The sequence below is a fragment of the Dromiciops gliroides genome, chromosome 1 (assembly GCF_019393635.1).
Source record: "Dromiciops gliroides isolate mDroGli1 chromosome 1, mDroGli1.pri, whole genome shotgun sequence".
NCBI classification, from domain to species: Eukaryota; Metazoa; Chordata; class Mammalia; order Microbiotheria; family Microbiotheriidae; genus Dromiciops; species Dromiciops gliroides.
In genome coordinates, this window is record NC_057861.1 from 544,822,344 (window position 1) to 544,837,779 (window position 15,436).

General features: G+C 36.2%; 1 protein-coding gene and 1 pseudogene across 1 annotated transcript in view; one reads left to right on the forward strand and one right to left on the reverse strand.

Annotated features, from left to right (window-relative positions):
- The window catches only part of LOC122751467 (phospholipid-transporting ATPase ABCA3-like), a 196,592-nt gene extending 191,840 nt beyond the window's left edge, over nucleotides 1–4,752 (reverse strand). Inside the window, exons 1-2 of the mRNA XM_043998534.1 lie at nucleotides 4,720–4,752; nucleotides 1,222–1,483 (exon numbers count right to left, since the gene is read on the reverse strand). Coding sequence (XP_043854469.1) covers nucleotides 1,222–1,483; nucleotides 4,720–4,752 — 295 coding nt within the window. The remainder of the gene's footprint in view (nucleotides 1–1,221; nucleotides 1,484–4,719) is intronic.
- Nucleotides 4,753–4,954: 202 nt separating this feature from the next.
- LOC122751475 lies at nucleotides 4,955–5,350 on the forward strand (annotated as a pseudogene).
- Nucleotides 5,351–15,436: the final 10,086 nt, after the last annotated feature.

Sequence of the window (15,436 nt, forward strand, 5' to 3'; positions counted from 1 at the left end):
GAGGGAGGGAGAATGTTTGGAATTTAAAATGTAACAAAAAATTTAATGAATTAAAATTGAAATTTTAAAAAAGAAAAAAATACATAATATCAAACTTCTTCAAGGGGATACCAAAGAAAGAGTATAAAAATAGGACAAGTTAGAGAAAAACAAAAATTTGGAACAAAAATGGCCATTAAAGATCAACTAATCCAAATCCTTCTTTTCACAAACTTAACTGACACCAAAGGACTTGCCATAAGCAATAGCAAAGCCAGGACTAGAACCCATATACTTTGACTTCTATTCTAATAGTCTTTCTAGAATACCATGTTCCATTTCTATAGAGATACCCTGCTGACCAGATTTGCTAGTTCATAACAATAGGTACCAGAGGCAATCTAGTTCCTTTCTTAGGAGGAAGAAATTTCCCCAATTCCCTAGCCTATTTGTTAACAATTTGTCACATAGTCCATTAACATTTCCATCAATGACCTCCATCTCAACTAATCAAACATCTATTCTAGACAGGTTTCATATGGTCTCATGCTGGACTCATTGCCATCACTGGATGGGATGGATATAGGCATAATATATATGAACCTCTAAAATTAACTCTTTGTATTATTTAGGCTTTGTATTATTTAGGCTGAGAAATTATTTGATCTAATTTTTATTCCCTTTCTTTGTCAAGTTAAAAATTTCACACTTATGTGTACAATTAGCTCTTACAATTCCTATTATTATGAAAAGTGGGAACAATAATGTCCTCCAGAAATATTATTTGATGAAGAACTATGAATGACTTAACTATTCTCAGCAATACAATGATCTAAGACAATCCCAAAGGACTATTAATGAAACATACTGTCCATCTCCAAAAAAAGAACTAATATTGAATGAACACAGACTGAAGCATGCTATTTTTTACTTGCTTTCATTTTTTTCTTTTATTCAAGTTTTCTTGTGCAAAATGACTAATGTGGTGATGTTTTATGTAATTGCACATGTATAACCCATATCTGATTACTTGCAACCTCAGGGACGGGGTAGGGAAGGGAGGGAAGGAAGGGTAAAATTAGGACCTCAAAACTATAAATAAAAATGTTTATTATTTAAATCAATAAAAGAACCTTTACCCCATAAGCAGTTTTTTAAAAGAAAGAAAGAGAAAAAGAAAAGAATGTCATCAATAAAACAATGTAGTTCATAGGAAACCTCTTTCTTTCCATCATTTCTAACCTCTCATAGAAGTGCCCAAATTTTTTTGCACGTCATCAATGACAGTCTTCACAGCATCACTTGTGGAAGGCACATAGACTAGTTCCCATGTTTTTTTCATGTTGTCACTTTCAAAACCTCTAGGGAGTTTATTGATATGTAGAAGAGTGTAATTATGAGAATTAATATTGTTTTCATTGAAAACAGAACGAAAAATCAAAAGAAATGAAGTAAACAACAATGCCAGAGCTAGCTCTGTGACTATGAGGTACCAAAGCCGCTTCTGAAAGAAAAAAAAAATGCATTAAACCAATGAAGAGTACATGTACAAGGAACCCAGTCAGTTCTCTTATATTAAAAGTTTCTTTTCTTTCAACTTCATCCCATACCATCCTAGTACTCCTTACATGAAAAGTGGCAAGATTTTTACCTGTTAAAATATACATTCTTCCCACCCTACTATGTTCAAATCCAGGTCGATGCTCCCACTTATCTTCTTCCAATCTGAAGTCCTATACTATTCAAATCTGGGACCAATTCCTGCCCTAAGTCAGGATATAAAAGCACTCTGGCTGAAGCAGACGGTTGTGTCTGTTACTCAGTATATCATCCAACAAATGTTTATTGAGCTCCTCTTATGGGCATGGAACTCCCTCGAGTACCAAAAACCTCTTCTTGGTGCTGGTGCCTTCTATCTGTTCTTCTGCCAATACCTCCTTTAGTTCTCAATTTTCTGCTCAAAAGTTTGACGATTTGCTTTGCCTTACTTACCCTTTAGATTCTGTGTTTTTGTGATTCTTATCTGCCTAGCTAGCATTTGATCTACTTCTTCCCACTTCTCTGGTAATTGTATCTATTTTGCCATCTCCTTCCCTAATTGGTGTCTAATTCACTGCTTGTCTAACTTCCACAGACCTTTGGAATTCGTATTCATCTTGATTTGAGGGTGCTTACACTCAATTTTCTGACTTACTTCTTTCCCCTGGCCAGAACTATTTAAATAGACTTCCGGATAACTATCCAATGACAAGTTTGTTAACCATGTCTAAGTTAAACACTCAATCTCGGTTCTCTTAGTATTAGCCCCTAACCAATAGTTGCCCATAGTCTCAACATTAACAAAAATAAAAGAGATAAACTTAAAAGAGAATGATCATGCATAATTCTTTTTCTTTTTGAATCATTAGCTCCTCCAGTATTTTCCCATATGTGTCTATACTTACCATCATAATGAAATTCTTCCAGAAAAGAATTGTGAAATCATGAAATCTCCCCATTATTTTACCTGAAAAGAGAAGTTTATCATTAGTCATGGAACAAATGGAAGAGATTTAGAAATCCAATATTTAAGAAAACTTTAACTACATGTTATTTGTTGTTGTTTGTCCTTCATTCTTGATGAGAACCATGACATCAGGAGTGATATCATAACTTGCAGTAAACTAGATTTTAGTGAGGGAGGGCTGTGCAGTCACTAGCCTCACTCTCTCCTCCATAGCCATATAGTCCAGTGGCAAGATTATAGATAGATAGATAGATAGAGTGATAGATAGAGATAGAAATGATAGAGATAGAGATATATATACATATACACACACATACAAACACACATATATATGTGTGTGTGTCTGTATATATATCATCAGTGGCAAGATATAGATATAGAGATATATATCAGGTGATGGCCCCAGATGTTTTAAGGCAATTGGAGTTAAGTGACTTGCCCAGGGTCACACAACCAGTAAGTATCTGAGGTCATATTTGAATTAAGGTCCTCCCAACTTCACGGCCAATGCTCTATCTACTGCACCACCTAGCTTCCCCAACTACATGTAACTAAACCACCCCAAAACCCATAATTATATTGAAAGACTAAAAAAAGTCTTTGACAAAAATTTAATAATCAAGATTTTAAATAAAACATTTAAAACAAAAATAGATATTTTTTTCTTAATGTGACAAACAATAACTGTATTAAGCTAAGAGCCAACATAATATGCTGTGGAGAAATAGAAGTATGACTCTTCTAAAAACATGTACAAAACAAGAGTACCTCACATTATTGGACATGCTATCAATTTCATTTAAAAAGAAAAAATATATTATTGAGATTAACATTAAAAATTAGGAGGTTAGGTCACCATGATCAGTAAGGTAGTGGATTAGCTACTCTCAGCAAACTTCTTCAATTTTCCAAAGATTTATGACCCAGAGATAGAGTAGTTTCAGCAAAATCCTCAGCGTAAGGAAATATATATATAAGCAGGGAAAGCATCTCTCAGGATATATGAATTAATCCTCAGAAAATTAATACTTAAAGGACTTTACTCAGTGTCCTCCCTCCCCACCCCTTCCTCAAATTCCATGTTTCCAAGACAACAAGCAGAAGCTAAGAAAAGGGCTTATGTCAGGGCCTGGTCCTAGTTGGGGAATCCTAATATTGTAGAGATTCTATCTAAACATCCCTGCCCTTCTCCTACTCCACAAGTAACAGCAGATGCTGCCTCTGCCCAGCAATGTGAAAGAATAGAAGAAAGCAGGAAGAGGAAGAAAAAACACTGAAAATGGGTTTACAAGGCATGATGCTCCAGGTATAAGGGAAGAAGGATTGGAAACCTAACTGAGACCAGCTTAAAACCCCAAAGATTATTCATGGCAGGGACTTGATATTGTTTGCCACATATTCCCCATCTAAAGAGGCTGAGACAGCCTTAGTGGTTTAGGGATACCAGTAGGGGAAGTACCAGAGATTGACAAATGGAAAAAATGCATTTAAAAGGGTATCAAGAAATAAGCATCAATCTAGGTCAACAGATATACCATGAAAGAAAATCCTAAAAATCAGAAGGAAAACATGAACAACCAAAAAGAGAAACCAAAATACTAAGCAAATTTCACATCCACATTACCTAATATTTGATAGAATCCTGTGGGTCCTTTCTACTACCCTGCCTCCAAGAGATCATGGAACAATACCAAGTACCCTGAAACTGGTTTAAAAGAAAAAATAAATAAATACGACATTAGTAATGAATTTAAGTCAACAGTTAGTGTACTCAATTATGAAAATAGAGTGCTCAACACAGAATTTTTTTAATTTTTATAAAATTTTGAGTTCCAAATTTTTCTCCTTCCTGCCCTTCCCTCCTCCCTCCCGAAGCCAACAAGCAATCTGATATAGGCAATATATGTACAATCACATTAAGCATATTTCCACATTAGTCATGTTGTAAAAGAAGAATCAGAACAAAAGGGAAAAACCTCAAAAAAAGAAAAAAACAACAACAAAAGTAAAAATAGTATGGTTCAATCTGCATTCAGATTCTACAATTCTTTTTCTGGATGTGGAGAGCATTTTCCATCATGAGTCCTTTGGAATTGTCTTGGATCACTGTATTGCTGAGAAGAGCTAAGTCTACCACAGCTGATCATCACACAATATTGCTGTTACTGTGTATAATGTTCTCCTGGTTCTGTTCACTTCACTCATCATTAGTTGGCCTGCTCATCATTGCTTACCACAACTACATATACCATAACTTGTTCAGCCATTCCCCAATTGATGGGCATCCCCTCAATTTCCAATTCTTTGACACCACAAAGGAAACCGCTAGAAATATTTTTATACATGTGGAAATGGGTGGGAGTGAAACCAAACGCCTGGAGAATCTATAAAAAGAAGGAGTGGCGGCTGCTGGCGGGTGAGGAGACAGGAAGTCCCAGGCTCAGGAGCGAGAAACATCAAACTTGGAACATGAGGAATATGTTTGCTAACCTCTTCAAGGGGCTGTTTGGCAAAAAAGAAATGCGGATTCTAATGGTTGGTCTGGATGCCACAGGAAAGACAACTATTTTGTAAAACCTGAAGCTGGGTGAAGTAGTAACTACTATTCTCACTATAGGTTTCAACGTAGAAACTGTAGAATACAAAAACATTAGCTTCATGGTCTGGGATGTAGGTGGCCAAGATAAGATCTGACCCCTATGGCGCCATTACTTCCAGAACACACAAGGACTGATTTTTGTGGTTGACAGTAATGACAGAGAACAAGTGAATGAGAACGGAGAAGAACTGATGAGAATGTTGGCAGAGGATGAGCTTAGAGAGACAAGGACCGGTCAGCCCCAAGCAATTCACCTGCCTGAGTAGGGGAACTGGGTGGGGAATCAGTCAGTTCTCAGTAAATTTGTAGGCATCAGCTGTAAAGATTATTTCCCAGCTTTCTGCTTTCTTTCTAATCTTGGTTGTAAAAGACCTATTTTAGAAAAAGAAATTGAATAGGCCATAAATGAGCTTCTTAAGGAAAAAACACCAGGACCAAATGGATTTACAAGTGAATTCTATCAAATAATTAAAGACCAACTAATTCCAATATTAAATGAATTATTTGGACTAATAGGCAAAAAAGGGGTCATACCAAACTCCTTTAATGAAACCAATATGATACTGATACCTAAAGCAGGAAGAGTAAAAATAGAGAAAGAAAAATTATAGGCTAATTTCATTAATTAATATGGATATGATAACTACAAATTTACTAAGAACTCACTGATCCCCAACTACTCTCCATTCCCAGGCCAATGAATTGCCTGGGGCTAACCAATCTTTGTCAATTCCAGACTCTTGATTGATATATGGATCTCCCCCAAGAAAACTATCCCCTTCCAATGATTTCCCACATTACTCCTTGGACTTTATGTTATTATGTAAAAGGGTTCACCTACATTAAGTAGTTTCTATTTAGAGTTAAGTAGCGTCTATACTTAACTCAGGAACAGTTCTATAGTGTCTTTTGTCAAAGATTCATTTACATTAAGGTTCTAGGGGCAGCTAGGTGGTGCAGTGGATTAAAGCACCGGCCCTGGAGTCAGGAGTACCTGAGTTCAAATCCGGCCTCAGACACAACACTTACTAGCTGTGTGACTCTGGGCAAGTCACTTAATCCCAATTGCCTCACTAAAAAAACAAAAAACATTAAGTAGTTCTACATGACTCTGGAACAGTCTTTTGGTTCCCTTTTGTTCTGTTACTCCATAAAAACCCTGTCCTGGTTCCCATCTTTGGGTATCCCTAGCTTCTTGCTTTGCAATACCACAAGCTATAGTTCCTCTGCTCCAATTAAAGACCTTATTTCTCCTATATTGATTGTTTGCTTAATTTACAGGTTAACAGATACAAAAATCCTAAATAAAATGCTAGCTAAAAGATTACAAAATATATCACAAAGATTATGATCAAGATGGATTTATACCATAAATGCAGAGATGGTTTAACATAAAAAAACTAACCTAATCAATAATAAAAGTAACAAAAATCATATCATTAAATCAAGAGATTCAGAAAAAGCTTTTGATAAAATACAAAACTCGTTTCTATTAAAAACACTTGAAATTATAGGCAGAAATGGATTTTCCTTAAATTGATTAAAATAAAACCATTTTCCTAAAACCATCAAGAAAGATTTATTTGTAATATGGGGATAAACTAGAAGCTTTCCCACTAAGATCAGGTTTGAAATAAGGATGCCCACTATCACCAATATTATTCAATATTACATTGAAAATCCTAGCAATAAGCTTTTGAGGCTCGGAAGGATTCACATTATCCCATGGTTCTGGATTGTTCCATCTGTCAACAATAACTTCAGGTTTGGAAAGGGAATACATGGACATGTAGGCTTCTCCACATCCAGCAATACCCACAAATGTGATCAAAGGAATAAGTTCTTTCTTTTTCTTCACTAGTTTTAAGACCTCCAAGATGATCATGATTTCAACTTTGGAGGTGGCAAGCAGTCTTTCGCCAGCAGAGAGGACTAGGAAATACTTGGGCGACTGAAGCTGAGAACTTGTTAAGCAAAAGTGGGAACCTGTTGAAGAGCTACAGGCTGTCAAAAACACGACCAAATGAAGAGTACTTCCAAAACACACTCAATCTAGTAGAAACATCTCTGCACAAACTAGGCTACTGAAACCAGTGTGCAGAAGTGCTTCTGCTACATTTTTAGGAGCTCCCTGCATTTTGGGGCAAGCTGAGAGATATCCATCCCCACATTCCAAAAATAAAAATTTCATATTTGATGACTTGTAAAGTTGAATTTTTTGTCATGTATTTGTAATTCATTATTCTTTAAGTTTTTTTGCATGCATTTGTACATGTGTATTTTGTGGGCAAAAGTATTAGGTAAGATTTTGAGTTCCAAATTTTTCTCCCTCCTCTGCAAGATGGCAGACAAATCATATAGGTTATACATTTGCAATCATGCTAAACATATTTCCATATTACTCATATATGGTTTGTTAAGATAAATTGTCTACTATAATAGTGATGCTGTTTTAATTTTTTCCCCCAAATGTTAGATACATATTTCTAATAGAGCTGTTATTTAATTTATTTTGGGGATCATTGATATCATTGTATATGGGCATACAGGTTCAATTCCAGACGACTATAATAAAGATATCTTTAAGTGAGTCATAACTTTTTTGGTTTTCCAGTGCATATAAAATGTTATACTATACTATTAAAAAACAATTAAAAAATAAAAATTAAAAAAAAGGCAGCTAGGTGCCGCAGTGGATAAAGCACCAACCTTAGATTTGGGAGTACCTGAGTTCAAATCTGGTCTCAGACACTTGACACTTACTAGCTGTGTGACCCTGGGCAAGTCACTTAACCCTCATTTCCCGGACCCCCCCCCCAAAGAAAATCCTAGCAATGGCAAAAAAGAAGAAAAAAACAAGGAATCAGAATGGACAATGAGTTAATAAAACTATCTCTTTTTGCAGATGATAAATGATATACTTGGAAGCTCAACCACAAAAAAAAATTAGTTAAAACAATTAGTAATTTTAGCAAAGTTAACAGGATAGAAAATAAACCCACATAAATCATCAGCATTCCTACATATCACTAACAAAACCCTGCAAGAAGAGTTAATAAGAGAAACCCCATTTAAAATAACTTTAGACAGTATAAAATACCTGGGAATATACCTGCCAAAAGGAACTATATAAACAAAAAAAAAATTTAACTTTTTATAGAAATAAAATCAGATTTAAATAATTGGAGAAATATTAATTGTTCGTAGATGGGCAGAACCAATATAATAAAAATGGCAATTTTACTTAAATTAATTCACATATTCAATGCCTTACTAATTAAATTACTAAAAAATATATTTTACTGAGTTAGAAAAAATAACAAAATTCATTTGGAAGAACAAAAGGATCAAATATCAAAGGAACTGATGAAAAAATATAAAGGAAGGAGGCTTAGTAGTAACAGATCTTAAACTATATTATAAGGCAGTAATTATCAGAACTATCTGATACTGGCTAAGAAACAGGTAGACCAGTGGAACTGAGTAGACATACAATTGACAGCAGCAAATGACTACAGTAACCTTGTATTTGACAAGTATAAACACTTTTATTTGGAGGATGTGAGGAACATGACTCCTCAGTGGCAATGACATGTCAAAGGTGGATTTATTGTCATTCTCTTGAGAATGGGCCACCCAGTGTACAGCTGGTGGGTGACCAAAAATGGAGCCTTGAAGGCCCCTTTTATCCCCTAATCCCTAATGAGAAATGGCCCCTCCCTTTTTCAAGGGTTACAATCTACAGGGTGAAAACTAGCTAGTCGACCAAGTATCCCCACCCCTCTGCTTGACTTTTCCCATGGGAAAAATTTTTCTATCTTGATTTAGCCCTCATCTGTGAATACACTCTCCCAGACTAGTCTAAATTAGCTTTTGAATTAATCCTTATTGAGAGGAGACAACCCCCCATTTCCTCACAGGGGATAAGAATTTATTATTTGGCAAAAATTGCTGGGAAAGCTGGAAAGCAGTCTGGCAGAAATTGGGCATAGACCAATATCTTACACCATTTACCAAGATACAGTCAAAATAGATACATGATGTAGATATAAAGAGAGATATTACAAAAATAACAAATAACAAATTAACAAATAACAAATTCTACATAAGTCAAAATAAATGCCCATGAAGATAGAATACACAGAAATATTTAATTATAGGTCTTCCAGAACATGACAAATCAAAAACCTGAATACCATAAAGAAGGAAATAATATAAATCCATTAGCCAAAACTTCTGAATATGAAAAAGCACTGAGTAAGAGAATCCACATCACCAGAAAACACAGCACATTTTGAAGTGATCAACAAGATGGAGGACTAGACCTTTTTTTTCTGATTCTCATGACCTCTCAAACCTCTCCAAAACAGAAATTGTAGCTGACTCCATGGTTGAAGACACCCACAATTCAATAAAATGTTAAAAAAAAATTTTTTTTAAAACATGAAATGATGTATACCCTGAACTAGCTCAGTACAACTCCTTCATCTTACACCACTAGGAGCACTGCTGCAATAGCCAATCCAAGGATCCTACATGTAGGCAAACAACAAAACCCTGAAAGAATATAATACTATACTTACAACAGAAGAGCATAACTTGAAAAAAATTAGACATGGTGAAAAATATAAGCCTAACTATACAATCTTAAATGTTAATTGATTAAACAATCCAATAAAATGAAAAAAGTGATGGACTGGATAAAGAAAACAAAACTCTATTATGATGCTTACAAGAAACTTCTGGGGTGCTCTGGGCCCATAACATAAGTTTGCCCAAATATATGTCAATAGAGGCAGCTAGGTGGTGTAGTGGATAAAGCATCAGCCCTGGATTCGGGAGGACCTGAGTTCAAATCCGGCCTCAGACACTTGACACTTACTAGCTGTGTGACCCTGGGCAAGTTACTTACCCCTCACTGCCCCGCCCCCCAAAATCCAACAACAACAACAACCAAATATATGTCAATAAAGTTGATAAATAAAATTAAATGGATGAATATTTGCAAATATATAAATTGCCCAGATTAAAAGGAGAGGAAATAGAATAATTAAATATCTCAGAAGAAGAAATCATGCTCCCACTTGAGGTGTGACTATCAAAAAAAAAAGTCCATGTCCCAAGACCCAAGTTATATCTACATAACTACACATCATGAGCCAACCAAAGATACTGGGGAAAACAAGCCCCTTAATAGGTTGAAATGTCATAAATAATGTCATAAAAATGAGGGTATAACAATTAAAATTATGGTAGACTAAGGCACAAGGTTCCAAGCATTCATTCATAAAGCCTGAGTTTACCAATAATTAGGATCTCAGCTCTCCCAACAAAGATAAGACGTTGAATGAAGGAGGCAACTCTTGGAACTCAAAATCTTACAAAAATTAATCTTGAAAACTGTCTTTACATGTAATTGGAAAAAGAAAATGGGGGAGAAAAAAGAAATGACAAGCAGGATGATTTCAGAAAAGCCTGGAAAGACTTACATGAACTGATGCATAGCGAAGTGAAAAGAACAAGGAGAATGTTGTACACAATAAGAGAAATATTGCTCTATCAAGAACTGTGAATGACTTAGCTATTCTCTGCAATACAATGATCCAAGACAATCCCAAAGGACTAATGATGAAGCATACTATCTACCTCCAGAGAAAGAACTGATACTGATTGAACACAGACTAAAGCATGCTATTTTTACTTTCTTTCATTTTTTTCTTTTGAGTCTTCCTATACAAAATGAATAACATGGAAATGTTTTACATAATTGCATGTGTATAATCTATATCTAATTGGTTACCAACTCAGGGAGGGGGGACTGGAGGGTAGAAGAGAGGAATAGAATTTGGAACTCAGAACTTTAAATAAAAATGTTTATTATTAAAAAGAAGAAGGGGGCAGCTAGGTGGCAGCAGTGGATAAAACATTGGCCCTGGAATCAGGAGGACCTGAGTTCAAATCCAGCCTCAGACACCTGACACTAACTGTGTCACCCCAGCCAAGTCACTTAACCCTCATTGCCCCACAAAATAAAATTTTAAAAATTTTAAAAGAAGAAATTCAAGTTATCAACATTGCATGAAAAATGCTCTAAATCATTAATAATTAGAAAAAATGTTTTAAAGTAACTCTTAATATTTCACCTTAAATCCATCAGATTGGCATGGCTGACACAAAAGGAAAATTTAAAATGTTGGTGGGACTGTAGGAAAATAGGCATACTGATCCTGTTAGTGAAGCTGTGAATTGGTAAAATTAATCTGGGAAAGAATCAAGAAGAAAAATGTCACTAAACTGCATACACCCTTTGATCCAGCTATACCACTGGTAGGCTCACACCCTGAATGGGATTTTTAAAAAATTCCACGAGGAAAAGGCTCCATATGTGCAAAAAAAAAAAAATTATAAGGGCTCCTTTTGTAATAGCAGAAAACTAAAGACTAAAGGGGAAGGAGGAATCTATTGGAGAATGACTAAATTATGGTATATGTGTACAATGGAATATTATTCTATCATACAAAAATGACAAAAGATGAAGTGGACCATTTCAAAGAAAACATGAAAGACCTATATGAACTGATGCCCAGTGAAGTGAGTAGAAGCAGAAAAGTAAATTATACAATAACCTTATAGAGTAAAACTTTGAAAGCCTTGAGGACTCCGATACAAGGGCAAACCATGGACTGAAGAAAATCCAAAATGAAGTATGCTACCTGCCTCCTGACAGGGAGTTGAGGGACCCATGCAGAATAACCCATATATTTTGATCTGGGCCAGTTGCATGAATTTGCTTACCTTGACTATACACATTCGTTAAAAGGGGATTTTTGGTGTTGTTGCTGAATCGAAGAGGGGGTGGGGAAGGAAGGACATTTAAAATACTTGTTAATTCCAAAATTTAAATTAAATTAAAATTTTAAAATATGGGAAAATGTGTGGGCCTGGGGCTGGAAAGAAGTGTGGGGCAAGTGGGGGGGGGGGAAGATGGTACGGGTAGGGTCGGCATCACCTGGCCACTCCCTGATGGCAGTGTGGTGAAGGCTGTAGTCTTCCCGTCCCAACCTTGGGCCTCTCAGCTCCCAGGGAAAACCCCCAGCTTCCCACAGCCTCCTCACCCTTGAAGCAAAATTAGGGGCAAGAAGTGAGCATGCGCAAGACGCCCAGACAAGCAACACCTCCCAACCGCTGCTCAGCGAGTCACGTGACCAAAAGTGGCGCGGTCGCGCTTGATGCACATGGGTGGTGCCCGCTAGTCTGTTTCCAATCTTCTCTCCTAGCCGATGAAACCCAATCCGTCCAGTACAAGTAGTTTTTGCATGTCTCACTACAGTATTGGGATCGGTGAGGAGCCCACTGGTGATCTGGGGATGCAAAATCAAAGGGAAAGCAGCCCCTGACCTCAATGAGTTTTGTATTCTACCTGGGGCTTGTTGGGAGTTCGGAAAAACAAGAACTTCAAATCACCCCTGGGTGAAAAAGAAGTCAATAATGGAGAATGAAGAGCTTCCTCTTGTTTCCTCCCTACCCCAAATTCTGCTAATAATAATAATAATAACTCTTCAGCTTTCCAGTCTGTGTCCTTCTCAAGCCTAGTTTCCTGTTCTCAAATTTCCAATTCAATTCAAATAGTTGTGAAGTGATTACAGGAGAAAAACACTGGGTTGGACATAGTTTATAGGAAGAGGAAAAAAATGAAGTTAGGTCACTGCCCTCAACACATATATGCTAAGGAAACCAATGAGGCTGTTCTTAATCATAGGATTTAGAGATGGAAGGGATCTTAAAGGTTCCATCTAGAAATCTAGATCTAGTGATCTCTAGATTGTGGAGAAAGCAAGGGTGTTCCAGAAAAATAAAAACATCTGCTTCATTGACTACACTAAAGCCTTTTTTTCCCCCCACAGGGCAATGAGGGTTAAGTGACTTGCCCAGGGTCACACAGCTAGTAAGTATCAAGTGTCTGAGGCTGGATTTGAACTCACATACTCCTGAATCGAGGGCCGGTGCTTTATCCACTTCGCCACCTAGCTGCCCCCACTAAAGCCTTTTGATTGTGAGAATCACAACACAATGTAGCAAGCCCTCAAAAAGATGGGAGGACCAGATCATCTTACTTGTCTCCTGAGGGACTTGTCTTCTAGTCAAGAGCAACAATTAGAACTGAACATGGAACACTGACTGATCTGATATTGGAAAAGGAGTATGACAAGGCTGTATATCATCACCTTATTAATTTTTTAAAGTAATAAACATTTTTATTTATAGTTTTGAGTTCCAATTTTTATCTCTCCTCCATCCCCTGCCCCCTCCTTGAGGTGGTAAGTAATCAAATATAGGTTATAGATGTGCAATTATGTATAACATTACTATATTAGTCATTTTGTATAAAAAGCTTGAATAAAAGAAAGAAATGAAAGAAATAGCCCTGAACCTGAAAAATAAAAATTAATAAAAGAAAATAAAAAATTCTCATAATACTATGCACCCTTCTGCACAGATAAGTATAATAAATGATAGGGAATGAATGAGGTAAAGGAAAACTCCAAGAATACTAGGAATATTTGAGAAACAGAGAACACTGACACCTGGGCAGGGAAGTTCGAGAGGTGGGTCATAAAAGGCTTCATGGAAGAGATGACATATGAGTTAAACCTTGAAGGAAGATAAGGATTCTGAGAGTTGGAGATGGAGAAGGAGTGAAGTCGTGTTATGGAGAAAGGCCTATGTAGATGTATGGAGGCAGGAGATGGGAGGTAGGGAAGGCCATTTTGGTTAGAAGGAATATAATAATAATAATAGCAATAACAATATTAGTTAGCATTTATATTGTGTTTACTATGTGCCAGGCACTGTGCTTTTTCAAATATGATGTCATTTGGCCCTTACAATAATTCTGTGAGGGAGATACTATTGTTATCCTCATTTTACAGGTAAGGAAACTCAGGCAAACAGTAGTGACTTGCCCAAGACCACACAGCTGGAAAGTATCTGAATGTCTATTAATCCTTTCCTTTAAAAAAGAAATATAATAACAATATGGTGTAATGCAAATAACTTTCAACTGGCTACCACAAGACCTGCATTCAAATTCTGGCTCTGATACTCATATTAATAATTTAATCTCTCTGAGTTCATTTTGCTCATCTATAAAATTACACTCTAATCTACCTCACAATTGTAAAGAAAAAAGTACTTTTTAAACCTTAAAATACTATCAAAATGTAAATTATATGCACTCTATACTCCAACCAAAGCTGGGCTATTCACTTGATTCATCTATTTTGTCTAGTGTTTTCTTGGTTCCCTACTTCTGCACCTTGGGCACCAATATAATTGCTATCTACTCTATGATTCATTCATTCCCCACTAAAAATTATCTTTCTTTCTCTTCTCCCTTGAATTTCTTAGGCCACACCTTTCGATCTCTCCTATGTATTTAATCATTTTCTAGGGCAGCTAGTTGGTGCAGTGGTTAAACACTAGCCTTGGATTCAGGAGGACCTGAGTTCAAATCCAGCCTCAGACACTTGACACTTACTAGCTGTGTTACCCTGGGCAAGTCACTTAACCCTCATTGCCCTGCCAAAAAGAAAAAGCAAAGAAACAAATTATTTTCTAATCTATTTTATATTAGCTCATTTATATTATCTCATACCCATACTAAGCTGTGAACTCCTTGAAAGGCTGTCATTTTTTTAAAATATTTGTATGCTCCAATAATAGGTAATTAATAAATGTGTATTGAATTAAATTACATCAAGAATCAAAGTAGTGACTAGATCATAGGATTTCAATCTAGCAGCAACCCTAGAGGCCATAAAGTCCAACCCTCTCGTTTTTATAGATGAGGAGCATCTGATACACAGAGAGGTTAAGCAACTTTACCCAGTGTGATAAGGTGATTCACATATTTTTGATTAAGAAAGTAAACTTCCCTTTGGCAACTGTGATATAGCCTCTGGAATACAGGTAGCTCTAGCGTTTTTTATTAACTAGTAGAGATCTTCATAATGATTACCACCAGGACCTTGGAGGGCATGAGGACCAAGAATAAAATTGTACATTTCATCCTCCAAATGCAAATTGGTGGCACTGGAAGTCTTCAATAGTGGGAAGATGTAAAGGAATAATCTATTCTTGCCTCATTCCTGTAAGTGGGTTTGAGATGATCCTCACTGTCTCCAGGATAACAGCTATCCCTGGCCAAATAAAGTTAAAGAAATCTTCCAAAAATTAAACAAAGCTGAGTCATTAATTAGTGTCCCTATAATTAGCAATAGGTAAACAACTACGTATAATTAAGATATATTTAGGGTAAATTAGAAATCATCTCAAAGGGAATTCACTAAGAT